General features: G+C 37.1%; 1 protein-coding gene across 2 annotated transcripts; it reads right to left on the bottom strand.

The window, feature by feature from the left end:
* Positions 1-1,618: 1,618 nt before the first annotated feature.
* On the bottom strand, positions 1,619-19,513 carry LOC131849890 (transcription factor GATA-4-like). Of its 2 annotated transcripts, XM_059200036.1 has the most exons (8): positions 19,361-19,513; positions 8,649-9,836; positions 8,020-8,215; positions 7,126-7,304; positions 6,046-6,177; positions 5,047-5,176; positions 4,846-4,978; positions 1,619-1,991 (listed from the first exon to the last, which is right to left on the bottom strand). In XM_059200036.1, the coding sequence occupies exons 2-8, from the start codon at positions 9,831-9,833 to the stop codon at positions 1,934-1,936; spliced, it is 2,013 nt and encodes a 670-aa protein (XP_059056019.1). In that variant the 5' UTR covers positions 9,834-9,836; positions 19,361-19,513; the 3' UTR covers positions 1,619-1,933. The 2 variants fall into 2 exon arrangements, with proteins under 2 accessions (XP_059056019.1, XP_059056016.1); XM_059200033.1 differs by lacking the exon at positions 4,846-4,978.
* Between the last annotated feature and the right edge of the window lie 902 nt (positions 19,514-20,415).

Genomic DNA, 20,415 nt, shown 5'->3' with positions numbered 1-20,415 from the left:
GTATAAATAATTTGGCTTTACTTATTAGGACTGTTGTTATCAGCTGCAGAGATCTTCGGAATTATAATTTTTACGAAAATATTAAAAAATATTTTTAGGACATTATACAGGTAACAGGTCAAAGATAACTGTAAGTTCAATCCTGAACATTAGCTACAGAAAAATCGAGTTATCCATGTACTTCATAACAAGTCATCACCATGGTTTTGAAGATACACAACATAGTTATTGTAAATTTTATTAAGTATATATTTTAACAGTTATTTTCACTTCTCTCACGATATTTCACAAACTCTATAATATGAAAACATTTATGTACAAAGTCAGATAAATCTTACCAACATATAAATACATTTTAGAGATATAAACCAAGTTTTTCCGCAAAGTTCGAGTGTCGAATTATGTTTATTTTGTATTTCATACGCTGTATGTTTATTCTTGTAGATAACTCTAACTGTACTTATATAAATTTGGTAAAATCTTATATTATTAAAATTGAATAAATATGCCAAAAATATTTAAACTCTCAATACAGTATACACTCACTTTATAAAACATGATAACCGTTTATAGCGTCGTAATAGCTTTTAACAGGTACTTAATAGTTATCTGCCGATCCTGCAAGGGACTGGCGTGAAGATATATTGTTACTAAACCAATCAAAAGACATCTAACTAGAAATTACTTTTAAAATAACCGTGAAATAAAATTAAAATTAATGAATTTGGAAGTAAATCTCGATCATTGATATACTCGTTGATAAGAAACTATTGTATAATAAAATACATTTATGAGTAACTAGCTTTTGCCCGCGGCTTCGACGCGTTAATTTATTCCCTTAGAGACAGAATTTATCAAAATTCTTTCTTAGAGAATACCTACGTCATAGCAGCTTTATGCATGCAAAGTCTCAGCCCGATCGGTTTAAAATTGACAAAGTTTCATACAAACTTTCATCCCCTATTTTATTTTAGGAAGGTGTTTTTTTGTTTGTGTGTTTATTGTAGGTAGGTGGTGTGACGTAGGCATCCGCTAAGAAAGGATTTTATCTTTCTTAGCTGATGCCTACATCACAACACCTAACTACATGCCAAATTTCAGCCCGATCCGTCCAGTGGTTTGGGCTGTGCGTTGATAGATCACTATGTCAGTCACCTTTGAGTTGTATATATTTAGATGACTTCAATTGGAAAGTCATTACTCATTAATGTATTTATTTAGTTATGAACTTACTGATAAATATAAAAGTAAAATAAAAAAAAACGTTTCAATGATCCAGATATACGCCAAATTCGTAATTTCAATTTCAGTGGCATTTTAAAGGAATACGAAACCTTTTTATAGTCATTCTGGCACTATTAATAATTCGTTTACTGGTTTATTTTAATTTGTTTTATTTCACATATTTTGTACATAATTTCTGAAGTCCCTGATATCTGATAGGTTTAGAATATACCTATGTTTCAGAAGTTATTAGTTTATATTAGAGACTAGCTGTACCCGCGATTTCGTCCGCGTGGAATGTAACAAAAAAGTAAATTAGAGTTTTTTTTTTCTAAAATAAAAGTAGCCTAAGTTACTCCATATTATGACAGCTACCTGCCAAAAAAAGTCCCGTCTGAATCGGTCCAGCCATTTCAAAGATTGTCCGGAACAAACAGACAGACAGACAGACAAACATTTTAAAAATATTATTTTGATTTATGGTTCTACATCAAAATAACATTTTTACAATTTTTGTATTTATATTCATATGCATGTAGTAAAAAACGGTTACTTCAATATTACAAACAGACACTCCAATTTTATTTATATGTATAGATTAAATTTAAATGATGTCGCAGGACGTAGTCCGGTGTGGGGCCTGTTACTTTCTATTCTTTCCTTAACTGATATGTACACAACCAGAGGCAGGATTCCAAGAGTTCTTCAGTTACGGCGGGCGGTAGTGGAGCGGCGCCGCCCCCGACGACCTCTCTAACGTTGGTACCCTGCAAGCAGATTTATCTAACTGTTACAACTAGAGTTGCCAGACTTTTTTCTGCCTATAAGGGTAAATGCTTACGGAAATCATACAGGGATTTAGTTTTTAATGTAAATTTATTAAAATATATATTATATATATATTTAAATTCATTATACAAATAACGTGATGTGAAACATAAATGTAACTCAATTACAAACAATATCAAAGTATACAGGGATGATGCAGGATGCAAATCTTTATCTTAAATTGGATTGGATTAAATTGGATTGTAAATCTTTAACTTTATTTTTCTAAAATAAAAGTAGCATAAAGAACTAACTACTTTATAGAAAAACTTTAAATCCATAGCACTGACAATATTATCTGATTACACTAATAATGAGTGCGTAGCGATTTCTATGTTAATTATCGCATGCCTCTTACTTGAATATAATTACAGTAATTATTTATATAAAAATATCTATTAAAAAGAGCAACACACAAGTTTCTTGCTCATTCTTCTTGTGATGAATCTGCATTCCGAATGAGTGGTAGAATCAAAATATGACTGTACAAAAGTGCTTGTAATAAGTTTATTTGAATAAAGATTATTTCTATTTCTAAAAATTATTTTGTTCTTAATTTATTCATTCCATTAGGTACTGATAGGTTCAAACGAATACATTTACATCCTCCATCATCCCTTATTTTATCCCCATGGGGGTTGAATTTATCAAAATCCTATTTAAGCAAACGTCTTCATCATAGTAATCTTTAATTACAGTTCAATCAGTCAAATCATTCAGTTCAAAATCCTTTCTTAGGGGATGCCTACGTCATAGTAACTTTATGCATGCAAAGTTCGGTTTAAAATTGACAAAGTTTCATACAAACTTTCACCCCCTATTTTATCCCCTTGGGGGTAGAATTAATCAAAATCCTTTCTTAGCGGATGCCTACGTCATAACATCTACCTGCATGTCAAATTTCAGACCGATCCGTCCAGTGGTTTCGGCTGTGCGTTGATAGATCACTATGTCAGTCAGTCACCTTTGAGTTATACAGTTATAGAGTTATTTAGATATATATATTTATAAAAATTACGTGTCACGTTGTTTGACCGCGATGTACTCCTAAACTACTGAACCGATTGCAAATTTGATTTGTACATTGTGTGCAATTTGATTCAACTTGAAGGATAGGATAATTTACATCTCAATTTATAGTCGCAATATTATTTTATTCAAGAAACTTAGCTACAGCAACGCATGGCCGGGTCTGCTAGTAGTGATATTATTTGTGAAGAGTTTCTTGTCTATTCTGTAAAGGATGTGGCTTTTTTTTCGGACTACTCTAATGCTGTTGGCCGCAGCTGGCCTTTACAGCTTCACCGGACGATAGGGGGCGAGTGCAGATGGCACTCCAAACCAAGGAAGGACTTATGGAGCGGCTGAAGGTCAACTCCAGCCTGACGGATACGACGACAGTCAGAGGGCACCGCTAGAGGTTCAAACCTCGGCTCAGGCCGTCGTAACATCGATCCCCGTTTGAATTGGACGGGGGATCGATCGGAGGGGGACGTGGCATGAGTTGGAATGAGTTAGAAATTAAAATTGTAATTTTTTTTCGTTTAAACTATTACTGTCAGCTAATTACATAATGTATGTCTCGACGCTATAAAAAATAGGGGTCGGTGATAGAAGTTGAGAATTTAGCGTTGTATGTATTTTTTAATGACACATAATAAAAAAATTAAATAAAAAATTTTAGCCCAAAAAATAATGTTAGGGGTGGACAACCCTTATCACTTAAAGATATGAAAAATAGATAGCCGATTCTCAGACCTACTGAATATGCATATAAAATTTCATAAAAATCGATCATGCCGTTTCAGAGGAGTATGGTAACTAACATTGTGACACGAGAATTTTATATATAAGATTATCAAATGTATAATGTCTAAGATCAATGTGGTAAGTATATTTTATACCATGCATTTACATCACAGACAGATACTATACATATAACTTTAATGAACAACGTGTTTAACATAAAACATTAATTACACATCTAAACTCTATCTGACGGCCTCGGTGGTATAGCGGTTTAACATATCGTCTTACTTCCAATGGTCGCGGGTTCGATTCCTCGCACGGCACAAATATTTATATTTTATATGTATAATTGCATCGGTATGGGTGTTTTCTATGTATATTATGTATGTATTTACGTAAAATCTATGTATTTGTATCAGTTGTCTAGTACCATAACACAAGCTTAACTTGGGTCTAGACGGCGCTGTGTGAATTGTCCTGAGAATATTATTATTATCTACGTAAGTAGTACGTATGCTCTCCAAGTTGTACATATCGTTCACACAACGCGACTGCAAAATGTAACTAATGGCAAGATGAGCGACGCCGCGCCGCCACGACGCAACCTTGAGATAACGTAAGACACGAGCAAACTTTACAAACGCGAAAAGTTACTAAGTTTATACAGAGAAACTGGCATGTTTACCGTACACGGCCTTAATTAGGTTACAAACACGTCGACGAGTTAAAAATAATAAAAACTACAAAGCATAGAACACCAAGAAGTGACAGGTTTGCATGAAGCCGATATGCGGTACACGAAGCAATACTACGTTCTCTAATGTGTAAATAGGACTCTATAATTGATTATCGACAGAGCGGTGCAGAAATAACAAGGGAAGCGTGCGAGAAAGGAGAAAATTAAATGCAGCATGCATGCCTCCAGAAATCACTGCCCGAATTTAAAGTCTGACCTCCGGCGCTAGTACAATTCTATGCGTATAGAAGTGTCCCGGCCGGAGAGTGGCAAGCGACTGCGGAGGTGGATGTCGCGGGTGTACTCACATATCGGCTTGATGGCGCCCAGCGGGCAGCAGCAGCAGCGGCGGGCCCCCCGCGCCCCCCGCGCCGCCCGCGCCCGCGGCCGCCTCCACCGCCGCGAACAGCGGAGGCAGCACCTTGTGCGAGTGTGCCTCCACTGCGGACCATCACACGAGGTTATAAGACGCGGCCGGTAACGACACACTCACACAGAACACCACGTACCGGCGAGCCCGCCGCCGCCCGCCCGCGCCACGCCGCCGTGGCCGCCGTGTCCGCCGTGGCCGCCCATGCTCTTGGGCTTCCGCTTCCGCGTCTGGATGCCGTCCTTCTTCATGCTGAGCGGCCTGTTCACCTGCAACGGAGCCGCGCGTCATACGTCGGCGTGAGTGCGCGACTCACGCGGGGAAACTCCTCATAATCTGCCGCCACGCGGTCCTATCATCCTTTAAACAAGCGTATCTACTCACGAGGAGATAATTGATAAAAGATTATTTATCTCATTATGAATATTCGTGGTCGCGCGATGATAATTCTCTATCAGTCGGTAGCCCCGCGCTTTATCTCGCGAGATTAGATGAGACCCCTGTGTTTTGATTTTTTATACAGGCCCAATATTTACCGAGGAGTTCCCTGATAACTGCGCTTGCAGTGGTCTGCGATTAGATACCTGGCGCTTTGTCGCTCGCCATCTAATCGGAGCCGACCGTGGTCGATGCACAATCACCGCGATAGTTCTACCGTGATACCGACAGTTAAGCACTATCTACTGTGTCACTATATACGTCATCATATAATACTACCAGTATTGACATATCACGAATTCCAACTGCTATTTATACTGACATCTTCTCTTTAAAATCTTCAAACTATTTATAATATATAAATATTTAATTACCATATTTTATGTACAGATCAACGATTTGACTAGTCCTACATTAGTAATGTGGACTGATGACCCCATAGATAGCAATGTACCATGTCAGGGTGACCTCCGAGCGGTTCCCCCTGGAAACCATCTTGATAAATTCTTGGCGAATTTGTCACGATGGGCTAACTGACCTGACCTCATGCTCATCTTATCATCCTCCACTGGTGCCCCGCCAGCGTATACCGTTAGCGCAGGCAAGTGCAACATACCATTATATATATAATAGTAACTACTTCGTACTTGACTCACAAACGTTCTCTTCTAAATGTGTCATACATCAGTAGTTTGCTTACATTGTGCAGCTTGTAGTAGAGTCCGCAGGCGTTGCACACCGGCTCCCCGTTGTTGTTGCGTCTCCACAGCGTGGTGTTGGCGGTGCGACAGTTGGCGCAAGTCACCCCCACACGACGGTTACCGTTCGTTGGCTGAACACAATCAATACATTCAATATTTAGCACTATACTATACTAGTTTCTGGAAGTTTCTAAGACACCAACATATTCATAAGCATCATCAGCATTTTAGCCAAGTTTCTTGCTCATTCTTCTTGTAAAGTCTGCGTTCCGAATGAGTAGTAGAATAAAAAAGTGACTATCCAAAAGTGTTTATATTAAGTTAATTTGAGTAAAGATTATTAGTACACTAAGTCCACTAGTTACGGGCCCAATATTACTGATTATCCATACGGACCGGTCTCATTACTATTAACTCTCTTCGTATTACCTTACTCATATATGGCAAATTACCAAAGACTGCTTCAATATTACTATTTTGTCTATCAGCACCACAATAATTAAGTTTAAATATACCTCAATACTATCATCATCATCATCATCATCGCAGCCTGGAAGATGTCCACTGCTGGACATAGGCCTCCCCCAAAGATCTCAATCATATACGTTAGGTTTATCCTTTTTGTCTTCTAAAAGACACGGTCTTCATTCTAATGAAGACCGTGTGAATACACTTAATATGCCATTTCAATTTCATAATTTTAACAATAAATGACAATATACATTTTGGGTAAAGTTAGTCATAGCTACGTATTTATACCATTAAATATAATCCGTCATACTCGTGAACGGCTGCTGCTTGTGGTGAATGGTCTGTTCAGGTTACGAACACTGATTAGACTTTTTGCTTTTGCAATAGTATATGCCGGTGGTCACACTATTCTCTCAAATTTGAATCTAAAATGTTACTGTATTATTGTAAACATGTACATTTATTTGAAAAGAATACGAGCTGAGTTTCTATTCAGTTATCTCGAAATCATCAATCGGTATATTTGGCATATCATAAGAGTCTGTAATAGATCTACATGAATAAAGATATTTTGAATTTCAATTTGAATATATAAGAGATATATATACCAGTGCTTGTTGTGGTTTAGTCTTCTGGCCCTTGAGCGGTGGTCGGTTGACGCCGTTGATGCGGGTATAGAGGCCGCACGCGTTGCAAAGGTAGTGGCCGGTGCCGTCGCGGCGCCACAGCGGGGTCGTTCCCGCCGCGCAGTTCACGCACTCCTTCATTTCGCCGAGACCAGCCATGTCTGAAAAAGTGTTCATCAAGTCAAACATACAAAACAACTTTGCTAAATCCTTCAGCGAGATTAACTTTGCGAAAAGTTGTTCGCTTGACAACTGTCGCACTGTCAACTCACTGTCTTACGCTTGTGTTTTGGCTCAATGGTTGCTCACCATCACCCGCGAAGCAGCATGCATTTTGGCTCAAGGGTGAAGCTTTATCCCCCGGAACGACAACGCATGAGGTATCACGGGCGTTATATAATAACAGTCGTGGTGCTGTTTTGTATATAGTCTACAGTTATCACTTACCATTAGGAGTCTCCAGCTTTTTCGCCATTCCAGTTCCAATATATATTTATATTGGTTTACAATTGACTTGTCCTGTGTTTAATCACAATGTCAAAGTCTAATTTGTGGTTAGTGTAATTACTAGCTGTACCGCAATTTCACCTGCTTGAAATTTATAGCCTATATGTTATTCTGGTGTATAAGCAATATTGTTGTAAGGTTTCATCAAAATCCGTTCAGTACTTTTTGAGTGAATGAGTACCAAACATACATCCATACTCACAAACTTTCGCTTATGTAATATAATTAAGATTAAGATAATCTATTGCAATATCACGATTTCGATTAGGGACACATTTTCTCGTTAATGAAATTTTTAAACAGGGTATGACAAAAAGTTCATCTGATTTCCAAATAGACGTCGTTAGGAAAGAACGTAGTTGTTCTTACTGGGGTCAAAGCCATCGTCGATGGATAGTAGGTTGTGCCCGGGCCAGGTCTGCGCGGGGGCTGCGTACCCCTCCGTAACCAGCAGGCCGCCCTCGTAGCCAGACACCGGCACGTACTCCACGCCGCCGCCCTGCGTCAAGTAGTGCTCTCCTCCCACTTTGTATTGCACCGTGTTACCGTGTGTATATAACGTTACCTGATGCATAAATTACATATTATTATATTTAGCTTTATAGAAGACGATGTCTTTTAATACAATGCTCATTCATATTCTTATCACTACTTACGTTTATAAATTTTAGATTGTATCAGTAATATTTTCCGAAGTACCTACGTCGATTTATTTATACTTAAGGTTTATTATAAAGTATTGTTTCATTTTTCAGATATTGTTATAAATTAAATCACCATTTAATTCAAAATCAATAATAAAATTTTACTTTGTGGTCTAGTTTAGCACACCGTCTTACTGCCGATTGGCACAACTGATTGGTGCAAACATTTGTATTCACGAATATGATTGTTTGAATTGGTCTGGATGTTTTTTAACTGTATTAAGTATTTATAGGGCTAGCTTCGGGCTAAATGGCGCTATGTGGATTGTCACCGTTATTATTATGATTACTTACTTGTTGTGAATTTGGACTAGGTGGAGCCTCGTAAACTGCTTGCGTCTGTGGTACTACAGAGCCATATACGACGTGAGTTCCGCGAGCAGTCAGCGAAGAGGAAGATAGTGTAGGATCACTCCGGTACATGAGTTGACCCGGCGGAGACTCGTCCCCGCGTGGACCAGCTCCAGCACCGCCTGATCCATTCCCGTATAAAGTTAACAATTCTTTGCCTCCACTGGCATATGTACTGTATCCTGAGCTCCCATACTGTGGACTCTGTCCCGCGTATCCACTATATCCACCATGCACAGACGTGACTGGTTGTAAACTAGCATATGTAGTGGGTCGCGGCTCACTGTCACTGCGCGTTTCATATTTGACTGGTTGATACGCCACTCCGATCGCTTGCTGATTACTTAATGATGTTGTTTGGATCATTTCCAAGGCACTAGAAGCAGCTGCTTGATCGCTGAGCACTGCTCCATACTGTCTACCGTCACTCGCGCCGCCTGGAACGCCATCGGGTGCTGCTGCGTATACTTGTAATTGTTCTGCTTTTTCTTTATGTGCGAGATACGCTTCGTGCGCATGTTCATCGGGCTCGCCCTCCTGTGCCACGACTACGTGATGAGGAGGCGCTCCGTAACGGAAAGCTAGTCCACGCCGGTAATCAGTTCTTTGGGGTGGAGCACGCGGGTACTGTTGTTGTAAACGATCGGCGACTTCGGATGGCGACGATAGACCCCTGTAAGTTTCCTGTTTAAAAGCATGGTGTCGAGCCTCTGAATCGGCTTCGGCTAATCGTAGTCTATCGTCTTTGTAATGTTGTTGTACCGCATCTCGAGGCTCGCCTTCTTCCAGCTTAGGAGCGTATTGTTGAAGATGGTGCTGATCATGCTCCAATTGAGACTCTGGGGGCTCGTCTTTGACGCTATCGTCGTTGACTAACTCGGCCGTGGTGATGTGTCCGGCTGTTGTAATAGTGCGCATGGCTCGCCGTGATGTAATAACTGACTGGGAGTGAGACGGCGGCGAGTGCTCCCGACCTACAGCTGCCGGCTCCGAGACACCCTCCTCGGAAGGCGGCTGCTCCTGCTCCATCCTCTCCTCATTTTTAACTAATTGCAATGCCTCCGCCGCGGTCTCCTCCTCCCGCTGCTCCTCGTTTCCACCACGCACCATCGATGCGACGTTCTCCATTTTCTGTTCAAAACAATATTATTCTTTTAAAGAAATAAGTTTTATGTTCTGTTCTAAGTTACTACGACTTGTACACAGTGTCTAGGAAGGCTGCGTTAGACCGGAAAAGGTCGGTTCGGAAACAAATATGGGTCTGTAGACGGCGCCGGCGCTGTGGTGTCACGTCAGCGACCGCGCCCCGCGCCCTGCGCCCTGCGCCCTGCGCCTAACGCTGTTTGCTTCGTTTAAAAGTCAATGGACTTTAATTTCTCACTTCATACTAAATCCTATCTCTATTTATTAACCCGCGGATTTATTTTGTAATTGATGATTAAAATTAAAAGGCATTCGCACTGTTATGTGTATTAATAAATGGATATTTTTCTACGTTATGCCTACATCTCATTGTAACTACGTCAATGTAAGACACATTGTTATGTAAGTGTAAATTGAAGTCGCGATTAAATATATAGATCCTGCTATGACAAAAGCGAGCACTCAGTTACATTCTACAAATATATCGGATGCTTCGTTGAAGACTGTAGCCGTTTCTAAAAGTATGATACTCTCGTAGCAATCGATAGTTTTATCTCGCGATGAGAACCGGTAGACATCATGTTTTTTATATAGTGAGATTTATTTTCACTGTTGTGCACATAGGTAATTATTTATTTTAGAGCATGTCACCGCGCCGCGCCGCGCCGCGCCGCGCGGCGGAAGACTGCCTCGTGGTGTGTGCGCAGCCCGAGCAAACACCGGCGCCACTACAGCATTGCGGACTTTTACTCCTCACCATAAGGTTAATTTTCAAGCTCCGCGCGATCATTTCCAAAAACTACTTCGAATTTAGCCTCAAATTTCAGCGGTTTAGAGTCCATAATGGGTCGGTGTGAAGTTGTTGGCTAGGTATTTCCGCTCTCGTTTTACAGCACCGCGGTGCATGACTTTGCCGGTGCGGTGTTTGTTCAGTATACTGATGGTATATGATAACCACGCGGGTCCAACATCGCTTGATAACAATTTTGTGGTGTTAATAGATCTCTTTATATTTGACTGCATACCTACACGGAGCGCCGCGGCTGTACACTTGGACTGCACAAAATACATACAACCAAAGCTTATTGAATGAATTTTATATGAAACTAACTGTATCCGCGACATCGTCCGCGTGGAATTTAACAAAAAAGATAATTAGAGAATTTTTCAAAAATAAAAGTAGCCTAAGTAATCCTTATTACATCAGCTACCTGCCAATAAAAGTCTCGTCAAAATCGGTCCAGACATTTCAGAGATTAGCCGGAACAAACAGATAAACAGACAGACAAAATTGTAAAAACTGTTATTTTGGTGTATGTACCGTATTTATATTCATATGCATGTAGTAAAAAACGGTTATTTCATATGATGATGATTTCATATGATGTCAGGGAAAAGTGGCGGAGAAAAACAAGGAAAGCTGACCTCACCACCATGTAGGGTAAAGAGCTGGGAAGAGAGAATGATACTGCAATACAACTCCATATACTGATTCAGTACAATCATTTTAAATTAAAAATACATAGTATAACAATGTGATATTGCGACCTTGTCACGGAAAGAACCATCCAAACAATTACTCATTAAAACTCCATCCATACACAGCTAAAAAAATGTGAGAAAAAAAGAATTCAATACGAAAATGTTGATTAATAAATTTTGAGGAGTAATAATACTATGTTGTCGGTTGATACGATGTATATTAAAGGTGACAATTGACTGACAAACTGTACTTTTTTTTTATGCTGTTGACTGCAGCTGGCCTTTACAGCTTCACCGGACAATAGGGGGCGAGTGCAAATAGCACTCCAAACCAAAGGAGGACTTATGAGGCGGAAGGCCAACTCCCACCTGACGGATACGACTTTAGTCTGAAGGAACACTAGGGGTTCGAACCTCGGCTCAGGCCGTCGTAACATTGGTCCCCGGATTGGAGGGGGGATCGATCGGAGGGGCCAAAATGTACATAAAACATTGATCTTATATACTAAATGACAATAGGAAAATGTAAGGTGGAGTGACGCAGTTTAGACACAGCAGCTCTTAGTACACAATATTGAATTGGTCTTACTAGACATTGTTAAATGCAATTATTATTTTTATGTATCTAGGTGACTGTGTCCCATAGATATTCCCAATTGAGAGAAATAAAATATTACATACATTTCGTGTTTATAATATTATTAAGATTAAGATATTTGCCTGACAATATAACATTGTTGAACGAGCGAGCTTTCAAATTAAATTTAACCAAATGGCTATTGGCACATTGTTTTTATAGTGTCAAAGAATTTATGGAATATAGTAATTTAATGCATAATCTATAGTAATTATATATGCCAATAATTCCAATGACATGTAAATAATTTAATTATAGACTAATCAGAATGACATAAATATATTAATATATAAAAAAATATAAAAATTTGCACGTCTGTATGCAGGCTGAAACTGGACATTATATTCAATATTGTATACACCTACAAGTACTGTATTCTGCGAATAAATGATTTGATTTGATTTGATTTGATAAGATTTTTCATACTCATGTAATACTACTATACTATTGTATGTATATTATATATTGAACTGCCTAAAATATGTCCGAGCGCAGTGTTGGCTGGTTCGTACGTCATACTCGTGAACGAGAGCTGCTTGTAGGGACCGGTCTGCTCTAATCACTACTGATTTAAACCTATCGTGTACTTAATATCTGAAGCTAATAAATCAGTGCTAGTTGGTGGTTTGTATTCGCACGTTTCGAATTGAAAATGTAAACTTACAATGATTATTTAAAAGAGCAACACACAAGTTTCTTGCTCGTTCTTCTTGTGATGAGACAGCATTCCGAATGAGCGGAAAATTAAAAAAAAAGTATGACTATTCCAAACTGCTTTAAGATTATTTGAATCATTTTCTATTCTATTCTATATGAAGCGTGGAAGCAGTCCATTTTGCTGTGTTCTTATACTAACAAAAATCATACCATATGGAGACAAATTGCGAGGAGCGCTATCACCAAAGAGAACAGAAGAGAATCCACTGATACACCACCATCATGAAAGCCACGACCACTCTGTCTAGAGTATACAATTAAAGAATAGAATAATGACAGTTATATTTCCATGATTTAATATAATATATAGAATAGCTATTGCAAAAAGAGCGTTTAATGATAAAAAACATATTTTGAGAGCTAATATATCAAGGTCCTCTCGGAAACGACTTATCAAGACCTACATCTAGAGTATAGCCTTGTATGCCTGTGAGACGTGGACATTGACACAAAAGGAAAGAGACAAACTGGAAGCCTTTGAAATGTGGTGTTGGAGAAGAATAGAAAGAATTAGCTGGAAAGATAAAATAAGGAATGAAGAAGTGCTTGAGAGGATTAAAGAAAAGAGACAGATCATAGATATTATTGAGAATAGGCGGGAAAAATGTTGTGGCACTTGATACGACACGACGAACTAATTAATAACATTATTGAAAGAAAAATAGATGGAAAGAGAGGAAGGGGAAGACCGAGACACAGCTATATCAAGCAAGTTAAAGAAAAAGTTGGAGTCGTGTCGTATCAACAGCTAAAAGGACTGATGGAAGATCGTGGAAGGTGGCGGGAGCTCCGACAAGAGCACAGCTCTTAAATTATGAATGAATGATATTTCCATGAAAGATTAATAAAACAGATGAAAATGTAGGACTTAGGTACTGACATGGTCCAGTCCACCTCTCGAGATCATGTAGACGGTATACTATCTAATGGAGTAAACAGTTCTCAGAAATGAAGCACCAAAAAATTACGGAAGTCGATAAAGTAAAATTACATAGATAGATATAGACACCTATATAAATAAACATTGTAAATAAACTGGCTTTTAAAAAAAATAAAATTCAATTGAGTTTCTTGCCAGTTCTTCTCGATTAGATCTATATACTGAACTGGACGGTAGTGAAAAAAATAAAATTTGATGTAAATAATTTGACGTTCATAAGCGGTAATGTCTTACATGAATAAATGATTTTTGAATTTGAATTTGAATTTATATGTTACAAGAAAATACTGGGACGATTCTTCCTGCCTGTTCCATAAGAAACCCGGCTTGTGGATTTCATTCTGTAGGTTTCAGTTACTTTAATTATTTGCCTAAAATACGGTACTGTTTAGGGCACTGTTGGGGCTGCCCCACTGCAGCGCGTCACACATGATTGCGCAAGAGCAAATCACTGGTTTCGATGCCATACGGCGGAAATTGTTACTAACAAAATGGAGTATATTGTCTGACAATAAATTATTATTGTTAAAATTATTTATGACTTGCATTCCATAATATGAATATAGAATATATGGAATGTACATTCAGCAGTTGTTGCCCTGCAATAATGGAACCTGTTGGACACCGGCAGCAGTAGAGAGAACTACAATCAATTTGTGATTAAATCGCAACGTCCTCAGAGACAAAGTATAGTAGAGGGTTAAAATAATTTAGAAACACTTTGTTGAAGGCGTCATGTATGTAAGTATATGAAGAAAATTTGAGATACTGCAGTTTTTGTCGATTAACTCCATTACACAGTTTGATAAATTGGTCTAAACTAAACTAATTTATACTGTTTACCCCGAATTAATTGGGGATTATATACCAATTCATTTCTTATATATATCAGCTCTTATTGGTCTACCGTATACTTTTTATCCTGAACTAGCAGTTCGCCGTAAATTCGTCTGCGTTTAATTTAATATTTTTCATTGCAGCTCCGCACCTATTAATAATAATAATAATAATATTTATTGCAGTTATAGGTTGTGTTACATAATTAAGTTGTACATAAGAGTCAATAATTTGAACATACAAGTGTAATTGTGCCATCTGAACTAGTATAAAATTATACTGTATCTCAGATGTCACATACCTTCCCAGGGTGCATATTACTATTGGTCATAACGTAATGTTATATAGCCTAAAGCTTTCCTCGACAAATGAGTTATCCAACACAAGAAAAATTTTTCAAATAGAACCGGTAACTTCCTGAGATTAGCGCGTTCAAACAAACAAACAAACAAACTCTTCAGCTCTATAAAAGCAGTATAGATTAATTGGGGGTTGATTGTAGGCAGTGGTATTGTGCGTCGTCGTTACTTTTATATGTTGAATAATCTCACTTTATATGCACTGATACAGAATAATTTTATAAGTCTCAGTGATAACTTAATTTTTTGGTTCGTTTTGAAGAGAGTGTCTTGAGTATAGTGATTAAACATCGGAAACGGAAGGGTGAATTGAATTGGGAATTGAATTGAATACTAAATCTTTTTTAATTACGGGTATATTAGTCCTTCAATAAATATTTTGAGGTTTTGTGCACTCAACATGTACCCTTGTATTTGCAAGTATATATTTATATTTTCTACCATCCATTACTCAAACTGAATACTGAGTGATTGTCGACTGAATACGTCTGATATAATTCTCAAATGATAAATGTATATTAGATAAACGATCTGATCTCACGTAAATCCGATACGGACAGATAACAATTTCGCAATGACATATAAAATTGAATCGTTGAAAATATTAGGTACCTATGACATATTTGCAAGTTTATAAACCACTTCATAAACCTTATTTATTTTAGTAACCGAGTCTTAACACGAATAATTTTATGGCAAATAAAGGTATTTACCTCTCTCGACGTTTAGACTAGGTACGTACACAATAGTCAATAAGTGTACGGATACCGTGAGGGCTGTATGTCGGGAACTTTCGTTGAACAATCTAGTGACGGTAGATGAAAAAACTGCTGTCACCTATCTACATTGAGATCGCTGTTACTCCAGTCAGCTCGCGACCACGGCTAGTGCAGGTTGCACTAGCCTTGCAGTCGAAACGTCGAGAGAGGTAAGTACCTTTATTTGCCATAAAATTCTTCGTGTTAATAATATAAATAATGTATATTAAACACGAAAGTTTAAAAATAACCACTTCATAAACCATCAGGCCCTCTGTGGACGATACAGAAAACCAGGGAGTTGTTGTTATATATATATATATATATATATTGTATTATAATAATTATATTATACAAAGAAACACTACTAACTAGGGACAGGAAGGGAAATCGATAGGAATAATAGAAAGAAGTGACAATTTAGAAACGAATTCAGTATTTGATATATAAAATAGATTGTAGACGAAAATAATGCCTGTATTCCACGCCCTCTTTATGAAATACTAGCTTATGCTCGCGGCTTCGCTCGCGTTAATTTTTCCCCTTAGGGGTGGAATTTATCAAAATCCTTTCTTAGGGAATGCCTACGTTATAGTAGCTTTATGCATGCAAGCCCGATCGGTTTAAAATTGACAAAGTTTCATACAAACTTTCATACTCTATTTTATCCCCTTGGGGGTAGAATTAATCAAAATCCTTTCTTAGCGGATGCCTATTTTTTCATCTTCATAATTTTCCATCTATTTCGAGGATCTGTTGTCGGTTTTAGTAATGGTTGTAATTCTTAACGAAAAAAAAACAATACAGTACGGTTCTGATATGAGTTCGTCCATCTTTTACTTTTTTAGAAATAACTAACTCTATCAATTGTACACTTATTCCTGCAATCTGTTGCCGTTTCAGTAATTTTTTTTTTATAAGTTTGTAAGTTAATTTTTTTTTTTTATTTTGTTAATTTAAATATACCTATTGCAAATTTTATTAGACAAACGTGATGTGGGTAACGTCACAGCATATATATTTTGGAATTATATAAACTCTGTGGAGGGCGTCGATATTCGCAACACAGTTTTGTACTTCTGTGAATGTCATCGTTTCTTCGGTGAATGGGTACACAGTTTTCTGTTTTAAATAAATAAATTAAAAAAAAAATTTTAACGGAATATGAATTCGTCCATATTATACTTTTCAGAAATAACTAAGTATGAATTATCAATTTACAAGTTTTAATGTTGGTAAAGTGTTTGATAAAACATTTATATTTTTTTTTCGAAAGTTAAAAATAATAGTAACAGTCACATAGGTCTAGTTTATAAGAGGGTGTTTTTATATGTTTTTTATACCCAAGTTTTTCATGCTCTTTACTTCTATGAGAAATATAACAAAAATAATGGGAAGTTTCCTACCGGACTGTAGAACTATCTGACCGAAATAATTATTCCTAATTCGTAACAATAAGTTTATAATATTGATCTATATATAATATTAATACTATAAATAATAATTTTCTAACAATTAAACTCTTTTTTTTGTCACTAATGTGAAACAACACCTGTACATAATTCCCATAATTTTTATACATCACTTATGTTTTTGTTCACCAATTTAGCTGTATAGCCGCCAGTTAGTTTTGCAAAACGGTTCTGAATGGATGTAGCTGTAACGGTGCTGCCGCTCAGAGATCATAATAGAATTCCATATGCGACAGGATCTGTAGCTTGCAAGTGATGTGCGGTGTGACATACAGCGTCACTCTACTGAACACATCTAACTTAACTTCTTAGAAGTTACATTCACTCAAAGCCAATTTCAAAGCCTTTAATTCTTATTTTTCTTATAACTAATGGTCCCATCCTCCTTCATTCTTTCCAAATGTATGTGCACTATTAAGTATATGTATGTATATATGTGTATATATATTTATATATATTTACTAGCTGTACCGGCAAACGTTGTTTTGCCTTAAAATAAAAATAAAAATTTGGGGTGGACTACCCCTAACATTTAGGGGGGTGAAAAATAGATGTTGGCCGATTCTCAGACATACTCAATACGCTCACAAAATTTCATGAGAATCGGTCAAGCCGTTTCGGAGGAGTATGGGAACGAAAACTGTGACACGAGAATTTTATATATAAGATTTTTGTTTCTAACGTCCGCCACCTACCCTGTTCTTATTTTTATTTCTCTATCCACCCAAAGGTAGTCTGGAAGAAATTGCTTAGCAATAAGACCGACTTTTGTATCAGTCATTGTAAATTTTCTATTTTAATTTTTTTTTTGTTCTGAAATTTTTGTTTTGAGGTGCAATAAAGGTTAGGTTAATTAGGTTTAGTTAGTCATTTAAAGGACAAAACTTGTTTTGTCCTCTAAATGACCGTAAAACTGAACTGATCTGAAATGATACGCCACGCCCATGATCACACGATGTCTAGGGGAATGTCTAGACTAATCATAATAATGGGAGCAAATTCAAATTCAAAAATCATTTATTAATGTAGAACATTTTAGCCGCTTATGAACGTTACATTTTTTACATTATAATTTTAATTTTTTCCCTACCATCCAATTCAGTAAGTAGATAGTAGCCGATTCTCAGACCTACTGAATATGCATATAAAATTTCATAGAAATCGGTCAAGCCGTTTCAGAGGCGTATGGTAACTAACATTGTGACACAATAATTTTATATATACCTAAGATTAGTACAGTTTTTATAGCATTATAATAATATATACACCTTGTAATAGCAGTGCTATTAGCAGTACTTAAAAGAACAAATATATGATATATCTATATATTTTAATAAATATAATATAGTAAAAATAAATGAGATAATCTAGAAATTTTGTTAACCTGAATGGTTACATTAGCCCGTCTCCAGTTTTGACTGGGTGCTCATGACTTTGTAAGTTTTGTATATTTAATATAACAAAATGTCTACCGAGTTTTATGAAATTTCATATATATTTGGTAATAATAATTGATTGGTCTGAGAATCAGAGAAAGTGTACGTTATTTTTATACTCCTAGGTTAGAAGGACGGTCCTATTCAGAAATGATATCTGTGACGTGACATCGTTTGAAAGATCAGCTAGTTTTATATAACTTGAGGCCGAAAGTAATGGACTTTGTTACCTATACATACGTCCCTCTGGCTCAACTATTTCAGCTACCAAACAGATTTACTGGTGTTTCGGATGTATTATAGCTTGAGATATCGCACAGAAACTTCTGTTTCCTTCTTTTTTTTCCTCTAGAGTGACAGTGCTTCGAGTTTGGTTCGAATTGGGGCGTAGTCATATGCTACGGAAGCTTGTCATGATTTGTTCGAGTGTTGGTGACGGTTGTCACTCGCTATTAGGTTGGCCGTCGGGTCGTATTTCATTCCACATATATAAAAAAAAATTACTCACTTTTTTTTTAATTATAGTCTTTAATGTATATACTATGTTATACATATAATAAGGTACTCCTTCTAAGTAAATATTTTAGAACAAAGTGAATATCTGAAGTAGATATTCAAAAGGTAGTTGAGGAATATACTGTACTGTAAAAAGTAGTTTCATTGTGCCGAAGACTCGTTCATATATAGTAGATACATGTAGGTACTTACAATGTTCCAACAAAAAGGCTTCTCAACACATATCCTTACTAAAATAAAACCATAAATATATGCGTCAATTATAAAATAGCAATGAACACAACCGAAAGATTTCCCGTGATTACAACATCTAAAACTGTGCACTTACAATTATGTTCTCGAAAAAACGAATTTTTACCTTAATAGAAACACAAATTCACTTCAGATCCGACACTGGTTTGCGTCCGTGTAACCACTGAACCACTAGTATGTGAGCATGGCCGTTGCTCGCGCCCCGAACGGCTATAATACGCGTGGAGGACCAACTCCCAGTCCGCCGCTCTTTCGCAGCGTAGACTGCGTGCAGTGTCGCGAGCTAATGGCAGCCCTGCGTAGCGCGCCCACACTTACAGCCGGTAGGTAATCAGGGCTGTCAACACTGTTTATATATATATATATATATATATATATATATACAGTGGGTTGCCAAATTAATAGGGACAGTCACGAAATATTCATTTTTTTGTAAAACATTGGTCTATAATTAATTAAAAACGTCACTTTAGGCTATAATTATATTTAATAATATCAGACACATATCTTATAATGAATTTAGACTATAATAATTTCATATTTGAACAACTAGAAAATATAAACAAGTATAATAAAAATGACGATGGGAAATTATTAGTATTTTGTCACATTTCCTTTTGCTTCTATCAGTGCTTGAATCCGCCTCGGCATACTTTCAATACACTGTTTAGCACTTTCTTTTATTTTGGGATTGTGAAACCATACATTTATTAATTTTTCAATTAGTTTTACTTTGGTAGTTATGATTTCCTTAGCAATTTCCGCCTTGGTAATTTCCCACAAGTTTTCCATGGGATTCATATCAGGAGAATTCTTTTTCATCTCCTCTGTTAATCGGGGTTTCTTAACTGGACGATGACCTGTCAGGCCTTCCTCTGCCAACCTTCGCTGTACAGTTCTTTTTGAAACACGTATTCCACATTCCTGTACTATCTGAGTTAAAAATCCAGCACTTTTCTTTCTGTTTTGCAAGCAGATATCTCGAATTTTCCTATCGGAACGTGTTGTTGTGATACGTTTTCTGCCACATTTGCCTTTTCTTTTGGACGAAAGTGGCTGATTTTGATCTAAATTTATTTTTATTTTATTGACAGATTTCGATATCCCGGCCAGTTGTGCTATCATCCTCTGAGAGTGATTTGTGTGTAGGAGAAGGGTTTT

The sequence above is a fragment of the Achroia grisella genome, unplaced genomic scaffold (genome assembly GCF_030625045.1).
Source record: "Achroia grisella isolate CSIRO2021 unplaced genomic scaffold, CSIRO_AGI_Agris_v1 utg1112, whole genome shotgun sequence".
Taxonomy (NCBI): Eukaryota; Metazoa; Arthropoda; class Insecta; order Lepidoptera; family Pyralidae; genus Achroia; species Achroia grisella.
Note: the sequence above shows the minus strand (reverse complement) of the source record. Positions and strands in the feature narration are given on the sequence as shown.